Source organism: Nelusetta ayraudi, unplaced genomic scaffold (assembly GCF_046127955.1).
Source record: "Nelusetta ayraudi isolate G7.1 ecotype Tasmania unplaced genomic scaffold, CSIRO-AGI_Nayr_v1 ptg000004l, whole genome shotgun sequence".
Classification (NCBI taxonomy): domain Eukaryota; kingdom Metazoa; phylum Chordata; class Actinopteri; order Tetraodontiformes; family Monacanthidae; genus Nelusetta; species Nelusetta ayraudi.
Window position 1 is genome coordinate 4,700,504 of NW_027466054.1, and position 19,131 is coordinate 4,719,634.

Below are 19,131 nucleotides of genomic sequence, written 5' to 3' on the forward strand. Positions count from 1 at the left end.
TTATTCTGCTCTCTGTCTCTCTTCGTGAGTCTCCAAAATTGCTTATCAGTCGCTGACATGTCTTTTGTTTCCCCCTCTCTACTTCTCCCACCGCAGGTGGAGTGGAGCTGGGCATCAATGCGAGCGGACAGAGGCTCAAACACTGGTTCGAGTGTCTCAAGAACAAAGGGAAGAAAGTGGAGTACTGGCACACGCTCACACAACAGGGAGCACCCAGCAGTGACAAACCGGACTAGATTACACAGGACGTTTGTGCAGGCACACACACACACACACACACACACACACACACACACACACACACACACACACACATACAGATGCACCCACACACGTCTAAATGAAAGATGGTCGGTAACAGCGGAGCAGCACTAAGATCAAAGGATAAACATGCAATAATAATAACTTTGCAAATGAAACCTATCATTTAATGCCAATAATTAAAGGACCGGGTATCAGTATATGATATGCATATTATTATTATTATTATTACTGATGGTAATAACGTGCGTCTGATGAGATTTTCTTTCGAGTGTTTCTTTTCTAAGGGTGAACCAGGATGTTCCGATGTCTCCATTAAAAAGTGTCGCAGCAAAACAATTTACTCGCAGGATTCGTGCTCTAGACCTTAAATGTGACTTGAAAAAGTGGCTCATAATTCCGTCGTCCAAGTTCACGCCCCAACACGCCGTTCGGGGTTAAATGTTCTCCAAAGCAGTTTGAAGTTCAAGGAGGCGTCCCGGCGACCCTCGGCAGGAGAGCGCACGTACGTCATTGGAGGCCGTGGCTTGTTTCAGGTGGCTGCTGGTCTAATGCAAACAAAACAAAACAAAACAACACAACACTGTATTACGAAGCACAAAATAATCCATTGGTGGATTTGTACCTTTACTGTCTCAGTGTTCTTATGTCTTTCATCGTCTTTATGGTGACTGTGGATTCTGAACAGCTACATACTGTCCACGAACATGTGTGTGTGTGTGTGTGTGTGTGTGTGTGTGTGTGTGTGTGTGTGTGTGCGCGCGTGTGTGTTTGCACGCGTGCGCTTGTGGGAGAGGGCTATGAGATTCTGAGTGCCTACATATTTTGAGTCCGTGCGGTCTGTGTCTTCTCCACGTGCCCTGCTGAAAATGTCGAGAGCGAGAGAGAGAGAGATACAGAGAGAGCGAGAGAGAGAGAGATACAGAGAGAGAGAGAGAGAGAGAGAGGGAACCTCTGCCATCACCTCGGAGGCTGGACGTCTGTCCTGCGGTGCCGGTGCGTCGCTGAACATTGTAACTTTTGAGGCGTCTTGATGCGCTGGAAAACCTTCTCGCGTCGGCGGCCTCGGCTGGCAGAGCGGATATTGCTTTCTCGGGCCCTCGCCTCCAAAAAGCATGATTCTAATAGGATGCAAGCAGCCTGATGCAACACAGTCCTCGTTATCAGCAAGCGGCGATCTCTTCATTTGTTACCATTTTTTTTTCCATTCAAATGACCTGTCATTTTGTCAAATTTATGAGAACAAGGCCGTCTGGGAAGCCCACCCGCGTTCCGCCCGGCAGTCGCCATGTAAAAGATATTTGAAGTAAATTGGGGCCCCAAATCAAAGGGAGTCATATGGTTTGATCAATGCTGCTCTTAGCCCATTAATTCTGACCTTTCAAATGTCAGGTACCACGGCAGCAGACACACATCTTATCCTCCGGACAGGGGACATGATCTCTGAGGCTAATGTGTCCTAGATTGTCTGGTAGCAGAGACAGAAACACAGAGATCCCCCCGCCCCCACTCTCTGCACACACACACACACACACACACACACACACACACACACACACAGATACAGTTTAACCTCAGGGGGTAAAATGGGATAAGAGCCTGAATGAAACACTTCTGGCGACGGGGGACCGTGGATAATCATGGACGATGATTCGAGACATTGGAAGTTTATGCTCAGAATGGGCACTTAAACCCGCTCGTCTGCTTCACGCCGCCGCTCACTGTGTGTGTGTGTGTGTGTGTGTGCACACGGCCTGAATATTTTCCCGAAGCATCTAGACGCCTGCCTGCCTGCCAGCCAGGCTATCAAATGTACTCCCCGGTCCATCTTTCACCCCGAGCCTGCGCCATATGCCAGTTCACAGGAACACGCCGGCAAGTCGGTCAGCGGCCTCCAGGAGTTTTTTGTTTTTTTTCCCCTCAAACTGTTAAAAATCGATCCAGCTGCTCATATTCGGGGTGTCCTTCGGCAACCTTGTGTCTCTTTGTTGGCTGCAAGAAAAAAAATAAAAACAGAAGTGAATTGGAATTCAAATTTTTAAAAAAGGGCTTCGCAATGAATCAAATCTTGAGAGGGCAGCGACATGGAGTTCAAGCAGCTGCACGAGCTGAGGGTTGCTCTCTCCTGGACTTTTTCTATGCACATCACAACACTGGGTGCGTCATCGGCGAGATAAGCGAACCCGGATAAAACAACAACAACAACCACAACAGCATCATCGTGTTAGCCGGTCGCCAAAGATCCATTTCTGGGAATGCTCATTGCTTGATTGGATCTGCGCTGGGTGCCAGTGATCTAATAGAGTTACACATTTCTGGCCGGACGGCAGCTCGTTCCTGTCTCCGGATCCTTCGGTTCGTTTTACGGTCACTGTATTTCCTGACTCCTGTCTGTCCGTCCGTCGTACCTTGCCGCGCCCGTGTAAGTCCTCTCATCCGCAAAACGCAGTGCAGCCGCATGTTTGGCGAGTCACTATCAGCTTGTATAATTGAGTGCAACTGTAGCTAATCATACTGAATGCCAACGTGTTTACAGTCTCCTTTGGGTCTCGTACCGTCCGTGTGTATTTGTTTGTTTGTGAATTCAATGATTCAGGGTCTTTTTTGCTCTGCTGTACCAGGCAAACTATTGATTTAACAAAAAAAAACAAAAAAAACAACAAGAACAACAAGAACAACAAAACCTGTACTGTCGCCGTTGTTTTTTTTTGCACTGGTCTTTCTTAAAGTGATCATGATGGCGAAGATGCTGGAGGGCAGGGGGCCAAACAGTTGGAAAGACACTTACAGCAGTCCCTGTGTTTACTGTCTCTGTCAATCACACAGCGTGGCTGCCACCCAGTGGTGGGTTTGTGTAACTACTTCGCATAATAAATCCAAGTTATTTCAGTGGCTGTGTGTTGTCCTTTAAAAAAAAAATCACCCAGAAGCACAAAAAGAAGCAGATGTGGAGCAGATGTGTTTCACTGCTGAGTTTATTCATTGAAATGTTGCAAGGTACCTTTGTGTGTGGGCCACTATTGACTCTAAAAGAAGCTAAACAAACTGAAGCCCACGTTCATACGGTAAGATTATTAAAATGCCTGTATTTCTCTGGAACCGACAGGCTGTCGATGCCGTTTCTCCCTCCTACGGGTCGGTCACTCTGCCGACAAAGAGCGGCACGTTGGCCTCGTCGCTCCACAGCACCAGGACAAAAGGCTGCAGGGCAGAGAAAGCAGAGTAGGAGCGGGAGAAGGATATGGAGCTGGCAGCCCCGGCTTCAACCCCCTGCTCAGTCAGTGCGAGGAAGGCTTTGTGTCTGACATCATCCAGGACCAGCCTGTCTCCGGAGTAGAGGCCGCACAGGTTGGCACCCTCAAAGAGTGATGACAGGCCTGGGAGTGGAGGGAAAAAGGGAGAGAAAAGTAAGTAGGGGGATTGCAGTGGTGGAGAAAAACTGAAACCAAGTGGATCAGAAGGCAGGAAGAACAGAGAGGTGTGTGATGTATCATTGAAGGAAGGTCTGACTGACAGAGAAAGATGGCGTGAGACCAGCAAACCTAATTTCTTGATGAGCACGTGCATGTTCGGCTGGTGGTTCAGCTTGATCAGGGGAAGAGTGACCTCAATAGAACTGGGAGTTATTGTTCTCATTTGCGTTATCATCTTCTGTAGGTCTGAGTATGTCATCCTCGTCTCCACCTCCTGCAGGGCATCCACTGTGCTGGCGCGAGGCAGCAGGATGTAGAGGCTGCTGTCGCCCGTCAGATTAAACTTTGCCACCTGTTGCAAAGGGAAACTAATTCAGTTTTATATAAATACACTTAAATAGTTTTGATGATGATGAATGATGATGAATGATTTTGATGCTGCAATCCAAAAATTATTTTTTTATATGATTTTTTATTCCAGAATAAGGCCCCACATTTGCACATTTTTGCAAAATTTATACTATTTCTGTTTGTCAATAATGTTTCTAACATATATCCCGATGGCATTGGTCTACTCCCTCGATATGACTAATTCCATACATGCTATACTTTTTCGCCCACTAACCCCACATTGCCGTAAGCATGTGCTAAATTACAGTTTTAGTAATTGAGCCTTTGTGATGTCACAAAAAGTGCTGATCCTGTGACGATGCCTTTTGCAGCTATGTGAAAATATTCTCCAGGCAAGTGAATGGCTTATGGAGGCTGCTCCACTGGGGGTCCAGAATTAATAAAAGTAAAGTAAAAAGAGTTGTGCATATTTGTTTTTCTTTCTATTCAATATTTGCTCAAATATCCTTAATAAAATGATTTTAAAGAATTGTTTGTGGCTTCAGAGTCCCAAAACACAGTTTTATACAAATTGCTGGCATTTTAAATTTCCTCCACATCACAGCAAGGACACAGATGTGAATTTTTAGATTTTTAAATATAAGAAAAACTGACGTTATTAGACCTCGCCTGGAAGAAGATGGAGGTCTTTGGAAATAGCAGAAATTAGTCACTGAGGGTTTTATGCTGTGTCTTAACCAGTGTATCTATGCCAGTTAACCAGCCTGCGTGAATGTTTGCCTCCCAAGTGGGCATGTAGTTTTGTTTTGTTTTGTTTTGTTTGTGTGTTTGTTCCTACCTGAGCCTTAAGATGTGGCATGAAGGCCACTACCGTCATGTAATTCTCGTGAAAGAGAATTGGCACGTTCACCATTGACCCATCCAGTTTGGTGAACATACCTTTCTTTGGTTTGGGTTCAAAGTTGACCTTCCACTGACCTGATACACACATTTTTTTTTTTACTTATTAACTCTAACGTCTCTACACGCGTAAACACACTTTAAAGGCAAAGATAATTCACTGACCCCTGAAGGAGACTGCATTAAGCAGGATCAGTTGCGTGCTGGGTGATAGAAAGTCCACCAGTTCTTTGATATGATTGTTGGTCTTATTTGCCACCCAGCTGTTGATCATGTTCGAGTTGGCCTCGCCTGTTTCCAGCAGCCGGGTTGGCTCCGCCCCATAGAAGTTCATGGACTGTTCACTGAAGAAGTCACTTATATTCATCTCTGAAAAGAAGAGGGACTCCACGATGAACACCAGAGCTCATTTGGGCCCTCGACAGGTTCACAGTTCATACACTCATACCTGGGTTGTAGTAGATTTGTGAAGCTATCTGCATGGAGCCGGCCACTCTCTCTCGCAGCTTCTTCATCTGGAGGTGGACGCAGTGAAACTCGTGAGGCACGGAGACCGCGCTCTCTAAGGCTCTCTGAGTGTTGCCTCTTGCACCTAAATATAGCAGAACATGCGGCGAAGACGATTATCAGACAGACTGCAATTTAGAGCAATAAGTAGAACTGCTAGAGGCATGTGACATTTCAGAAAAGTAGATGAAAAATCATGACATTTTAAAGTGAAAAAAGCACTTTTGTTGTAACTTGGAATACATTGTATATTTTAAAATACACACACATATATACATATATATATATATATATATATATATATATATATATATATATATATATATATACATATATGGACTCCTGCAATGGACTCCTATGTATACATACATATATATATATATATATATATATATATATATATATATATATATATATATATATATATATATATATATATATATATATACACATATATATATGTATGTATGATGTATGTAACTAAACCGCCTGCTGCAGTTTTTACCCAGCTAAGTACTGCAGTAACAATTTATTAGAGCAGCACAGAAGCATTTGCTCAACTTTGTTTCAGTAAACATTAAGAAACACCGCTGAGAATTAATTTCTGCAACGGCCTTCAATCCAATACAGTACTGATTCCCTGGCAGAAGTGAATTCGTCATTATCACGTGCTGGAGGAGCTGGCTTCATACCTAACAGCAAATGTGTCAGTAACGCACTGATACTGATCGGAGAGAAGAGCAGGTTGCCAGTGGGCTGCGATTCTCTGAGGTGAGAGAAGGCATTCATGGAGAACTCTGCAATGGACTCCTGCAAAATTGGTCCCGCTGTGCGACTGTTCTCGTCCTGGCATGGTTCCCACGCTGAGGCAAAACTCTCGCATGAGAAGGTTTCAGTGATGGGACGAACTGAGAGGAAGCGACGTGAGTTGAAAGTGTCCAGAAAACAAATTCAAAGTACACTTGGTTTCTCGTATCAAGAGGCCTGATATTGGTGGCTGCCAGACCTACCTTCAATAAGAACTTGAACGGTGCTCAGCTGCTCCCCCTCAGCAGAATGGCACCTATAAATTCCAGCATCCTCCATAACAAGGTTTCTCATGATGACGGTCTGATCATGGTCGCCAGGGTAGAGCAGTTCCGCATGCGGCTCACCTGTTAAGTCATAGGCAAAATTCAGCTGTATCTGGGTGCCACTGTCTGTGTCTTTGGACCACACAGTGTTGGCCTGGACTGGGGTGGAACCCGGTAACTGGCAGGGCAGGTAGATGACGTGGCCTTCATATCCCTTGACTGTGTAGACGATTGACGCTGCAGAGAAGCAAAAAGGACAATACAAGAGGTCAAAGACTGGGGGGGGGGGGGGGAATGGATGTTTCTAAAATTCATGATGACTTTTTTTATAATTTTGCTTACCATCTACTCTAACGCTGTATATCCTTAAAATCTCTGTAGTGTCGCCTTTCACCAGGCAGGTATACTCGCCCTCATGGGCTGCCGTCACAAGGGGTATCGAGAGATGTAAGCCGCCATCCTTTACTCGAGCAAAACCAGGCACACCTGCACTTATATTTTTACCTGCAAGGCAAAGAATTAAAAAAAAAATTAAAAATGAAAGTGTGTTTAGTCTTGCATAAGATACAGAAGAGTGAATGTTTAGACCATTGAATTGCCAAGTGATAGCTGCAGCAGTGAACTCTGTCTGGATTGAGAGGCAAGGTAAATCCATGGAGGAGCCCGGCGTCACCTGGAGGTTTGTGCATGATGACAGCTACACAGAAACGAAACATTAAATCAGCCTCCATATTCAAAAGTAGACAATCAACTATATATGATCTTTACCAGAAAGGCCTTAATTCTACATTCCCTTTTCAAAGTTTACCTTAAAAATGAGCTGTAGCGAAAGGCAAAGTGTGGCCAGAAGTCTCATCTGTGAATGCAGTAAATGCAGTCAAATCAGTTAAACAAACTGAGAGAGTTATTTTGCAAGGATTTCAAAATAAATATAAAAAAATCAATATGTGGTGCAATCTGTGAAGCAATGTCCCCCTCCGTTGTTAACCTGTGACCAAGTTGAGCCTGTGGTCGCCACTTGTTTTAAATAATGAGCAAAAATATATTATTTGATTCCAGTGTGATCCCACTGCTCTGAGAGTGAACCAATTACATCAAAACTACAGACAAATTGGTGTAAAGCATTGAAACAATACATATTCTGAACAAATTTGCAAAAGCTTGGTGATAATCAACAAAAGTTCAGGCATGATTTATTTATTTTTTTAAATACTCACATTGCTTCAAATGTCTAGTAATTTCCAAATGCTGAAACGTCTTTCAAGTGCTGGTTGTTTGCATCCAAATGAATTCCCTCCCCTCACCACGTCTTCCCGTCTACTGGCCCAAACTGCTACCAGCACTGGCTGATCTATGATTGTTAGTTTAGACTTGTTTGTTTGCTTAATTCAGGTCCTCTGACTTGCTGGAAATCACATGGTTTGCCATATTGGCAATAGATACTAAATGAGATTATGATCTGGTTTCAGCTGTCTTTTTAACGTTAAGATATCAAAATAAAATGCTTTGTAATTGCCGTTAACCTTTATTAGAATGTTATTATGGAACAAGGTTTATATTTACTGACAGGATTTTACCATTTTACATTTCCAGTATTGTGTAATATTTATTTATTTATTTATTTATTTATTTATTTATTTATTTTTATGTATATATATTATAGATCTTGCAGAATCCAGACAAGCACATTTTGAGCGTGCTAGTCGAAAGCTTTGTTTTCATATTTCATTCATTCATTTATCTTCTATACCCGCTTATTACTATTCAGGGTCACGGGGGTCTGCTGGAGCCTATCCCAGCTGTCTTAGGGCGAAGGCAGGGTGACACCCTGGACAAGTCGCCAGTTCATCGCAGGGCTGTTTTCATATTTAGGAACTTTAAAATATTTACAATCATTTATACATGAAGCAACCGAATAATTAGCCTGCATCTATTATTACAATTTTTAAATATATTTCATTTGGTCACTGTTCTTCTTCACATTTCCAGGTTGGAACCTTGCTCAAAAAGCTGTCACTTTACTTCTGTAATTTATGAATGATTTGGATGATTGCGTATGCTAGGATTTTAGCTTCCTTGAACTGGTGTCACAAATTCAACCAAAACACATCTGTAAATGAAACAGAAATCTTAATAGAATAACAGAAAACAGCATTGTTTGTTGTTGGTGTCAATCAATCATATATATGTGTGTGTGTGTGTGTGTGTGTGTGTGTGTGTGTGTGTGTGTGTGTGTGTGTGTGTGTGTGTGTGTGTGTTGGGGAAATCACATGTTTGTTTGTTTGTTTTTACCGCAAGTGCGAAGTGGGTTACCAGCAGATTTTACGCCCACTTCGCCACACACTGCCCAGTGATAGTTGAGTCAATCGACAAGCTCTTACTCGATTAAGTTGCCTGACTCCCCAGTAGCTCGTTGGACGTAATCAGGCATGTACAATCGAGAGCCGGATGCTAGAAAACAAGACAAGAGAGTCTCCAAAGTTTTTCCCTTTAGCTCTTCTCGAATTCGTCACGAAAGTGGAGTTATTAGAATGACTTAATAATTGAAATCATTTAACTAAACAAATATGTGACCCTCGTTTTTCCGTGTTTGTGTCGACTCGGGCCCTGTCCTGAAGAAACTTCGTCTACTCTCGACAGTAAGTGTTTTTTTTTATTTTTTTTTTATCCTGGTCATCTGATCGACTAGCGGAAAGAGCCCGAACAATGGCAGAGAGCGATAACACACAGCGATCATCCCCTCAAGTATGTGGGGCAAGTGAAAGCAATAATGGAATGGCTCTGACTTTTGTTAAATGCCCGAGGGTTTTATCTTTGTTTAGCTGCGCGGTGTATTAAACTTGTTGCATAACTCTGCGGTACTCAAATGCGCAGCAGTATTCAACGCGTTAGTGCGTGAGGTAAACGTGAAAAGAGAACATCCCGGGCAGAAATTCCATCTAAAAATATCAATTAAATCCTATTCAAAACACTTCAAAAATAGATTGAATTGATTATTCACATTCTAATAACATGAAGTTATCGACGTTGCTTCTAGAATATTCCATGGCATGCGTTTCAATTTTGAAAGGAAATTTACACCATACTATAGCACACATCCCGAGTTCTATCTGAGCTCATGCACACTATCTTATCTTGCAAGAACACCTTATTCCAGCTGAACACCTTCATTGCGTTTCCGTCCTGAAAGCCCCAGTCAAGTATTCTTGTCAGTTAACACTTGATGTGCCTTTGGATATGCTCATCCTTGCCTGAAGAAATGGATGCTAAAGAAAAATACAAAAAATTTCTCTGCACCATTAATTTTCTCCCTCCAATCCCTCTACCCTCAGTGAGCATCAAGCCACAGGTGTCCAGGCTCTGAGAGGCAATCACAATGGCAGCCCAGTTCAGCATTGACGATGCCTTTGCGTTGGAGGGGGACGAGGAGGGAGCGGTGTCCGACGCAGAGCCGGAGGGATGGGGCGGCAAAGACGGCCACAGGGAGGGGGGAGACATGACGTTCGGCCCCCTGTCCTTCTCCAAACCTCAGGCTCACCCCTCGCCCGCCGCCTCCGCCTCCGTCGAGCACAGTAACCTAAAATATCAGGTGCTTCTGCACGAGCTGATTCATGATGTTTGCACTCCAGCATCTAATACCTGGAGGAGCACTTTCTGCTTTTATTCTTTTTTTTTGAGATTCCGTCAAGTAGTGCACTTTCCGTTGCCGTGGTCCATTTTCCCCGCGAGCCGTGTCCAGCGCCGAGTTTTTTAACAAGTGCATGTAGGGTTGCGCACATTAGCAGAACAGTGCTTTGAGAACATCAACATAAAATAGAATAGAATAGCCTTTATTGTCCTTGTACACAGGGTACAACGCGATTAGAATTGCAACTCCCTTTGGTGCCAAAAAGCAAAAACAACAGCAAAGCAACAGCAAGAGCATTAAGAAAAACACAATAAATATATGTACATCTTGTGAAGAGCTGTGTAAAAGACTTCATTGACTGATCTCTCTGATTCTCTAGAACCTGGAAAATGAAGATGCCCTGGGCAGCAATGGCAACTCCTCTTTCAATAACTTCTTCAAGATCAGGTTGGACCTGCAGTTTGGTCTGTTGCTCTTTTTTTTTTCTCCTGTTTTTTTTGGTCTGTTTGCACTAAAATCAGTTTTTGTCTTCCGTGCAGTGACCCAGCCACTCTGTCCTACTGCAGCTCCCAGTGGTCCTTCAGCACCTTGAGTTCTGTCTCCCAGCTCTCTGCACGCTGCTGCGGGTATGCACCCAGAGATGCCCAAACGCGGAGACAAGGGAAGAAAAAAAAGACAGTCAATTTAAAAATGTTTTTCCTTGCAGGTGGCTGTCGCATCCACTGGTGAAGAAAAACAGAAGAATCGTCCTCGCGTCATTCCTTCTTCTCATCACTGGAGTCGGTAAGTTTTCTTTTGTATGTCGTCCAGGTGAAGCCATAATGCTTCCAAAATAGGACTTTCATATCCGAGAATCATTTTATAGCTTAACTGATATACAGTGTTTCATTCGACGAAATAAATACATAGTTGATGGCATTGATCATATCTGTGCACTTAAATAAAAATCACTTTAGACACAGGAGTTAAGTATTTTCATTTTTTTTTTTTTTTTCCAAATGCACGCCAGATGGTCTTTGTCAGACAGGTGAACTTTGCCCTCTTTTACAGCCCCTGCATCAGCTTTTTGCTAGAGTGGTGGTGTTTAGTTCTCAGTCATATAAACAAAAGCATTGCCATTATTTTTGCTCTTTTCCTAATTTATAGACATCATTTTCTTTCATTTTGCTTCAGCTCTTATTTTCACTGGAATTGTCATTCAGCTGAATCCGGTTGCAGGTAAGGAACGAAAAAACATACACACATTGTTGGCCAGAAACAAGACGTTCTTTATCTAAACTACTTTTGTACATTGTTCTCTGCCTTTGTATAGCTGACAAGTACACTGTAGGATGACTGCTTTTATTGCATTCATCTCCCGCAAGTTTGCTTTCCGAGTCATTGTAATCACACTGCCTGTCATATTCGCACAGTCTAAGGACAAGGAAGAGGCGGCCTGTCAAGGCTGTGGTGTTGCCAGCTATTATATATTGACAGGATTATATTTCGCTGCTATTTTCTGTCAAGGCTTTTGTCACTTTTTTTTCAGACAGATTCTTCTGATGTCCTTGAAACCAAAGCTGGTGCAAAAAGGGTTTATGTAATTTCATCAGGGCACATCAGCACATTTATAAACTGTGCATTAAAGAATCATGAAATCATTAAAGAAACTGATGAGTCATGCATTTCCTGCTTGCCTCTAATTTCACTATATCATACTTAATTCTCATGAGGGATCTGGCCAAAAACTCTAAATAATTGGCTGATAATATCCCAAGATATTATGGCTGAAGGAAAATCACCTATTTCAGGAATATTAGATATTGCCAGGCAAAGATAGCCGCTGGCAGTTCCTACGCCAGTGCTATGCAAATAAGGTAGTCTCCTGTTGCAGTACTTTGTACCAAACTCCTCCCAAAACAAAGCTATGACTAAACTTTTTGGCTTGTTGTGTTGTGGCAATGATGAAAGTGCTGGAGGAGATCTTTACTTTAGGCTGTAACGGTGAAATATGTCCTTATAGGTGTCTCCAGTGCTATTTTCTTCGTGCCTGGATTTCTTCTGTTCATCCCAGGAGGTAAAGTGAACGTCTGATTCCCGAAACATTTTACTGTACCACAAACATGTCATGTTGTTTGTGAAGATTAACGTGCTCCTCCAATATTTCCTCCAGTCTACCATGTGATATACATCAGCTGTGCTGTCCGTGGAAGAAGAGGCTTCAAGTTGTTTTACTTACCTTATTTTGAAAAGTGACATTTCTTGAAATGCCAAATATTATCTATATTTCTGTTTGCCATTTTAAAAATGAATTCTGTTATGTGTCTAACAAAATTTGTTTGTCAACTAGTTTTTTTTTTTTTATTTTGTTCTGTCATTGTAATGACCACTACAAAACGAACCACTCAGTGCTGCGACTGTGTTTCCACTATATGAACTGAATTTTCTTTACGTGTACACTAAAAAAAAAAATGGAGCTTGGTCTCGCCTGTGTTTTCTTTGTTGTGTGAATAATGACTGTGAAATTACAATAAAACTTTTGTATATTTTAGTTTTGTGTTGAGATATTTATCGAAATTATTTTAGTCTCTAGTCTCTGGCTGGTTGAAATCCAATATGGACCACAGTCGACAAAGCTGAAATGAAAGCAGAAACAAACCTCTTGTGTCCAAAGCTTTCATAAAATAATGGATTTTAACCTTGAATCTGCTCCACTTACCTTTTACGCAGAGCCGATCCTGCCTTACACACAATTGCGAGCACCACAGGGCCCCGTAAAGTATGAAAGGGCCCCACACTTATGTCAGCCGAGCCACACTCTCCACAAAGTTCATTGACGTCAAACTAGAAATGAAGCCCAATACAAGTGTCCCGCAGAGCTTGAAAAACAGCACAAGAGTGAATTGTGGGGACCACAGTCACATATGCTTGTGTTTTCAGTCCCTCCTCTCAAACTTTGATGCCTTGCTATTCAATATGTTGAGTAACATAACGCCAAGGTAATGTGCAGAACATTCCACATGGTCGGTCAGTTTGTGGCTTTGTGGCTGGTACTTACAGATTATTATTATTACCTTTAGACTTTGTACCTGAAGTATTTGGTGACAGGGAACCGGCTATGGGGTTTGCTAAAGTAGGATATTGGAAGCGGTGATCACCATTGGTTGAATTTGTGTATTCAATTAAGATGTTAATTAGTCAGGCAATATGAGTAGCGGTGGTGGTGGTAGTAGTAGTAATTGCATAAATGTTATACGTTAAACGTTAAATATTAAGACACATTACACGTTACGATCAGAAAATTAATTTTACACCATTTTTTACAGTCGTACTAAAATCACAAGCGTAGCTATTTCCCGACGTGCCACGCATTAGTCGCCGTGTGTTCGGAGGGCGCTATAGAGCCTCACCGAGTGCCTAACTTCACTTCGACAAACGTCGTCAGTCTTCGTGAAGCAAAACTCGGCCGAGGATGGAGGAGGAGGCTCGCAAGCTTCTCGAAGAAGGAATCTCAAAGAAATTGTCGCACCCCGGCAGAGGAGAACTGCCGGCCTTTTCAAATGGAACCAAGGTAACTTACTGGATAACAGCAGTTGGAAAACTCAAGTGAAGTCTACATTATTGGCTGTGCTTTTGCGACGTTGCATGTTAGCTAATGCTATTTCTGGGTTAGCTCGTGTCTTTGCCTGTACATTAGCCTGTCAGCCGCAGTGGTTTTACAGTAGATACATTGCCCTCGACATGAAATGGCACAGTTTGCTGCCTTTGTGTATGCTTGGCGTTTAATAATCTGTGTCTTTTCTTGGCCGTGCAACATTTTCTGCTTTTTGCTCTCTCTTTTTTTTTTATCTGATGGAAAGAGAAGGGCGGGACAGGATGGGATGTGTTTACAAACGCAATTGGTGGCTGAATCACGTCAGTCAATGTTACCTCACAGTGATTGGTCACAGTACTACGGTTCCTCGAGCTTCTTCTTCTTCTTCTTCTTTTTTTTTTTTTTTTTTGCCGAGGGGGAAGAGGCTGTCAGAACACTGCAGTTTGCCGATGCTCTGTCCATTTCTATTTACCTAGCTATCGAAAAGTGCTACTCTATGGTTCGGCGTATGCGTAGTGCCACATCGCAGAGCTCTTTTTGCACTTTTTGCTCGTTTAGGGTTATGGTTAAGGATTAGGTTAACCGCTATGGTTAGCGTTAGGGTTCACAGACGCCTTCAAAATGAATGTAAGAATGAACAATGTGTTGAGAGGAGTTAATGTGGGTTCTACCTTCAATAATGTGTCTGTGCCACCAGGTGGTATTCCATTACCGCACCAGCCTCTGCGATGGGACAGTCCTGGATGACTCCAGGATGATGGGCGGGCGCAGCAAACCCATGGAGCTCATCCTGGGCAAAAAGTTCAAACTGGCTGTCTGGGAGAGAGTGATCATCTCCATGCGACCAGGTGAAATCTCTGAATTCACCTGCGAGCCCAAGGTACCCAAGCACCCGAGCTATTGTGATAATGTGTTAACTTGTTTGTTTTACTCTGTGAAAGTACATTAACTTTTCCCCGTTGCCCACACAGCACACAGGCCTGTACCCACTTGTATCCCAGTCCCTGAGAAACATCAGTGCTGGTAAGGACCCCCTAGAAGGCCAGAGGCACTGCTGTGGCATCGCCCAGATCCACTCGCACCACTCGTTAGGCCACACAGACCTGGATGACCTTCAGGCCCACCCACAGCCTCTTGTCTTCACTATTGAGCTAATGGAGGTAAGTGGAAGTACTGAATTCGAAGCAGCACATTGAAGCTTTTTAACTTAACAATGATTTCTAAATCAGGCCAGCGAGGTCCACTGTGTCAAATATTGAGGTTCTTCTTACAATGACTCTTGAAATGGGGGCGAGCTACTGAGCGGCTACTTGAAATTGGTAGAAAATAGTGGAGTATAGCTGGAATAAACAAAATGTCATTGAATGCTGAAAGGAAACACTTGGAAATACCTGGCAGGCCAAGAGAGCCGGCAAATGAGAACCTTTTATATCTTCAGTTTAAATATTTTGTAGCATTGCTATTACTGCAGTCTGTCTTGTTAACAGACAATGAATGATTGTTGAGTTTTGACCCGTTACTAAAAAAAAAATATCAACAGTTGTCTCTCTCACCAGTCAAGACCTCACAGCCACTGAGCTTCCGTCTTCTGCTCCGTCCAGGTTCTTTCCCCTGGGTCGTTTCAGCTCGACGTGTGGGCTATGACGGACGAGGAGAAGCTGGAGTTTGTGCCTCAGATCCACGAGGAAGGCAACAAGCTGTTCAAACAGGGCAAAATTCAGGAAGCCACAGAAAAATACTACAACGGCGTCGCTTGCCTCAAAAACCTACAGATGAAGGTCAGTGGGCTCACTGAGTTTGTGCTCAGACACTTTAGTGTCACTTTTTCTTTGCCCTGACTTGACTTTCTGTCACGCTGCAGGAGCATCCAGCTGATGAAGCCTGGGTGAAACTGGACCACATGATCACACCACTGCTCCTCAACTACTGCCAGTGCCAGCTGCTCCAGGGCCAGTACTATGAAGTGATTGAACACTGCTCCTCTCTGCTCTTCAAATATGAAGGTGAGGTTTGAGGAGAAGGCACACCAGCAGAGATTTCTGCTTGCGTCTCTGTGTTGTAATTATATCGGTTGCTTGTTTTGGTTTTCTCCTTTCCTTTCACTTTCGCGACATCAGCTGAGGTGTGTGCTTTTTGTGTGTGGCTAGACATGCAAACGGCAAAGTGAAATTTACAGATTTGCAACTTGCAGGGATGTGAGCTGTCACAACATATGTGCCTTAATGTATGTAATGTTTGTTTGTTTAGGGAGTTTATTTCAGTCATTTTTCAATATTGTACATGCGTCATACATTAAACAACAGAATAATTCTAATAATATGCATTGACCGAAAAGGTGTAGGCTGAAGCTAGGAACACAGGAAGTGAGAAAACATTTACACCTTTTTATTTGTGACTCTCCTGTCAAAACTGTGATTAACTGTTAAATTATTTTTACTTTTTTTCACTGCAACTAAAACAAAGAGGTTTTGTGCATCTTGTATGCAAAGTAACAAACACAGACTGCACGAGGAACGAATCTTGAGTGATCGTTTAAATTGGGGCTGTCAAACGATTCATCTTTTTTAATGAAGATTAATCTCTGATTTTCTATAGCTGGCCGTGATTAATTGTGTTTTGATTTGCATGTTTAAAATTCCTAAACATGTTATTTTGCATTTCAAAACAGTTTTTTTTATAAGTCCACAATAATGTACAGCAGTTCTTCTCGGAGTGTCTTGATTGGAACCAAATGAGCACAAAGACAGCATTGCTTTTTTCATCTTATGTATTATTTCTTTAAAAACAGTGCATGTAGACCAACTTATTACATATGCATTTTTCTGGCTCCTGTTCAGTCAGGAGTGCTGAAGTCGGACCTATAGGTTGTCTTATCTTTGTATTTTGATTTATTGATTTACTAATATTCACAACCCTGAGTCCAAGAGGAAGCATGGATGGATGGATGGATGGATGGATGGATGGATGGATGGATTGATTTTAAACTGAGAGACAACTAAGCAGGGATGTGGTCTGCACTTCGATCAGTCATACTGGCTGTGCACAAGTTGTTGTGTTTACCATAATAAGATAATGGATTTTCCTCATTTGTTGAATCCCTTGACAGGAAATGGTCACATGTTATCATTGGAAGCTATTGCTAAAATTAATTTTGCAAAATATTGGACACAGCGTGATGCATTTCTGAATTATTTTGTGGTTTTTCTACACCTCTGGCCCCACTGGTGTGCGGATGTCATTGTGCATGCTGGTATCTTGCTGTGCTTGACCAGTGTGTGTGTGTGTGTACATATACAGAGTTTTTTGGCAGATGCTTTGTTGAATTTGGCACGGACATGAAGGTCGGGATCAGACTTCCCAGCCGAGTGTTGGTCAATATTACTCATATCACCCACCAGTTGTTCAGTAAATGCTGTGGAGGTCGAGGAGGAGGTTGAGGAGGTGGAGGAGGAGGAGGAGCTTGACACGATTTGACTCCCATCTATTGATCAGCGTGGAGGTGGCGCTACTCTGCAAATGCCAAACAGTTGTGTTGACATGTCCGTAAACACGCCACTTCCAGCCTCTTTTTTCTCATTTAGATGCAGTAGAAACTTATTTATAGCAGAGCATGTAGCACATGTAAATGCAAATGTTTAATATGTAAATATCTCGCTTTTTATCTTGCTTCTTATTTTTCTGTATATACTTGTTGTTGCTGTAATTGCAAATTGCAAAATTGCAAATTTCCCCTCCATGGTATCAATAAAGGTCTTCTTCTTCTTCTTCTTCTTCTTCTGCTTCTTCTTCTTCTTCTTCCTCTTCTTCCTCTTCCTCCCAGATAACGTCAAGGCCTACTACAAACGGGCCAAGGCTCACGCTGCCGTGTGGAACGAGAAGGAGGCCCGGGCCGACTTTGCCAAAGTGCTGGAACTGGACCCGTCCCTGGAACCGTCTGTGGCCAAGGAGCTGCGAGTGTTGGAGGAGAGGCTCCGCACCAAAGACAAGGAGGATAAGAATCGCTACAAGGGCCTGTTCAACACACCGCCGCCTGCCACTGCCACTACAGTCAGTGTGTTGTAGTCATTTGATCAAGTGCTGGTGCCCCTCCCTGCCTCCCCACCCACCCTTCCAGTGCTATCGGGTCTTGAGACCTATCTCCTCTTCTCTTTGTAGGGTTGAATGTCCTGATAGTGTAAAACCTGGAGGAGGATGTCTGTTGAATTTCAAGATGGAGAAGAAACGGTCGACACTATCCGTGCGTCCGTCTGTCTGTTTTAAATCCATGCGCCCAAGCCAAACGCTCTCGCCGCCAGTCCCTCCAGTCATGACTCCAGATGTCATTTAATGGTCCGTCCTGTTCGGCAGCAGCAGCACTGAAAAACTAGTTCCTGTTGGTGGACAACTCGCTCACAGTATCGGTTCCATGAGGTCTTTTTAATGTGGCACTGTATTAAAACACCCGCAGCTTAAACACAAAATTGTTTAGTCTGGGTTCATATTTGTCTCACGTCGTCATAATTGCCCGTGTGCACATCCACCCTCCCCAATCCTTTTCATGTTATTGGCACAAGACACCATGTCCTCATTTGGAATCGTCTGCTTTGCCTTTCAAGTCCCCCCCGTCGCCCATCTACACCCATCTATGTCAGGTCGCGGGGAACACTCATCTTTACTCCCATCGTATATTCTCACACAAGACAATCTTTGTTACTTTTATGTTATTTCATACGCTTACTTTTTCTTTTGTCTATGTACTCTTTATGTAAAAAAGCCTTTTATTATACCCTGTATGTGCTCAAAAGGACAACTTCCTACTCGTCTTCATTGACATGTTCTGAGGTTGTTATGTTATTGGAAATAAAATGTGTTTATCCCTAAAATTGCATTTTATACATATTTATTGAATGAATCCAGATGCTGTCATGACAACTTTGGCACGGTGACACAGTGACGTACTGTCTTCCTGGGAGTTTAACTGTCGAGAGTAACTGGATGTGCTGGGGAGACCTCGTATTGCAGCGCTCGTCATATTCTGCCCTGTTTACTTGAAAGTCCAAATGAAAGGCAAAGATACAAAACAATTTATCAGTATTAATGTTGCCTTTTATCACCAATGCCAAACTGAATGACTGAAGACTATTTTTTTTTTTTATTATCTCTCTATATTACTCTGTCGGGTTTTATCGTAGCACAATAATTTCTCAATTGCAGGACATAATTGAAATATCTGTAAACACATTTTGAAATGTTGCAATCTACAGAGCAATTTGTTTTTTTAACCTCAACATTTTGCCCGCCAAGCCTTTGAGAAACAGATCGACATTAACGCCTTAGCGACCGTCCCCACGAAAAACGACATCTTGACTGGTTTTTCTTTTTTAAGTTATTTAATTAAGATATACATACCGAAATGCAAAAATTTGGTTTACAAAATTTCCATAC

At 42.7% G+C, this 19,131-nt stretch overlaps 4 protein-coding genes across 5 annotated transcripts in view; 3 read left to right on the forward strand and 1 right to left on the reverse strand.

Annotated features, from left to right (window-relative positions):
* doc2g (double C2-like domains, gamma) overlaps nucleotides 1-2,180 on the forward strand; it is a 37,870-nt gene extending 35,690 nt beyond the window's left edge. Inside the window, exon 11 of the mRNA XM_076045362.1 lies at nucleotides 97-2,180. Within this exon, the coding sequence (XP_075901477.1) occupies nucleotides 97-236 (140 nt within the window). The 3' untranslated portion in view covers nucleotides 237-2,180. The remainder of the gene's footprint in view (nucleotides 1-96) is intronic.
* Nucleotides 2,181-3,220: 1,040 nt separating this feature from the next.
* On the reverse strand, nucleotides 3,221-7,873 carry serping1 (serpin peptidase inhibitor, clade G (C1 inhibitor), member 1). Its single transcript, XM_076045335.1, has 11 exons — nucleotides 7,723-7,873; nucleotides 7,314-7,361; nucleotides 7,094-7,202; nucleotides 6,848-7,009; nucleotides 6,443-6,742; nucleotides 6,125-6,340; nucleotides 5,374-5,517; nucleotides 5,091-5,294; nucleotides 4,864-5,003; nucleotides 3,804-4,026; nucleotides 3,221-3,638 (listed from the first exon to the last, which is right to left on the reverse strand). Exons 2-11 carry the CDS (start codon nucleotides 7,359-7,361, stop codon nucleotides 3,391-3,393), a joined length of 1,794 nt encoding a protein of 597 aa, XP_075901450.1. The 5' UTR covers nucleotides 7,723-7,873; the 3' UTR covers nucleotides 3,221-3,390.
* A 1,044-nt stretch (nucleotides 7,874-8,917) lies between these two features.
* On the forward strand, nucleotides 8,918-12,663 carry tmem134 (transmembrane protein 134). Its single transcript, XM_076045374.1, has 8 exons — nucleotides 8,918-9,144; nucleotides 9,838-10,094; nucleotides 10,513-10,580; nucleotides 10,673-10,759; nucleotides 10,840-10,916; nucleotides 11,307-11,351; nucleotides 12,136-12,189; nucleotides 12,286-12,663. Exons 2-8 carry the CDS (start codon nucleotides 9,882-9,884, stop codon nucleotides 12,366-12,368), a joined length of 627 nt encoding a protein of 208 aa, XP_075901489.1. The 5' UTR covers nucleotides 8,918-9,144; nucleotides 9,838-9,881; the 3' UTR covers nucleotides 12,369-12,663.
* An 859-nt stretch (nucleotides 12,664-13,522) lies between these two features.
* Nucleotides 13,523-18,569, forward strand: aip (aryl hydrocarbon receptor interacting protein). 2 transcript variants are annotated; one of them, XM_076045409.1, is made up of 7 exons: nucleotides 13,523-13,683; nucleotides 14,405-14,587; nucleotides 14,679-14,867; nucleotides 15,309-15,485; nucleotides 15,569-15,710; nucleotides 17,528-17,754; nucleotides 17,863-18,569. In XM_076045409.1, exons 1-7 carry the CDS (start codon nucleotides 13,585-13,587, stop codon nucleotides 17,866-17,868), a joined length of 1,023 nt encoding a protein of 340 aa, XP_075901524.1. In that variant the 5' UTR covers nucleotides 13,523-13,584; the 3' UTR covers nucleotides 17,869-18,569. The 2 variants fall into 2 exon arrangements, with proteins under 2 accessions (XP_075901524.1, XP_075901513.1); XM_076045398.1 differs by having other exon boundaries at nucleotides 17,528-18,569.
* Nucleotides 18,570-19,131: the final 562 nt, after the last annotated feature.

Bases quoted from the DNA above. Each gene is read 5' to 3' on its own strand.
- serping1 (XM_076045335.1), bottom strand. From the start codon at position 7,361: ATGAGACTTCTGGCCACACTTTGCCTTTCGCTACAGCTCATTTTTAAG. The intron at 7,203-7,313 runs GTAAACTTTGAA...GTTTCTGTGTAG, and splicing joins CGCTACAGCTCATTTTTAAG to CTGTCATCATGCACAAACCT. The intron at 5,295-5,373 runs GTATGAGTGTAT...TCTTCTTTTCAG, and splicing joins ACAAATCTACTACAACCCAG to AGATGAATATAAGTGACTTC.
- tmem134 (XM_076045374.1), top strand. From the start codon at position 9,882: ATGGCAGCCCAGTTCAGCATTGACGATGCCTTTGCGTTGGAGGGGGAC. The intron at 10,760-10,839 runs GTATGCACCCAG...TTTTCCTTGCAG, and splicing joins CTCTCTGCACGCTGCTGCGG to GTGGCTGTCGCATCCACTGG. The intron at 12,190-12,285 runs GTAAAGTGAACG...TATTTCCTCCAG, and splicing joins TCTTCTGTTCATCCCAGGAG to TCTACCATGTGATATACATC.
- aip (XM_076045398.1), top strand. From the start codon at position 13,585: ATGGAGGAGGAGGCTCGCAAGCTTCTCGAAGAAGGAATCTCAAAGAAA. The intron at 14,588-14,678 runs GTACCCAAGCAC...TTGCCCACACAG, and splicing joins AATTCACCTGCGAGCCCAAG to CACACAGGCCTGTACCCACT. The intron at 14,868-15,308 runs GTAAGTGGAAGT...TGCTCCGTCCAG, and splicing joins TCACTATTGAGCTAATGGAG to GTTCTTTCCCCTGGGTCGTT.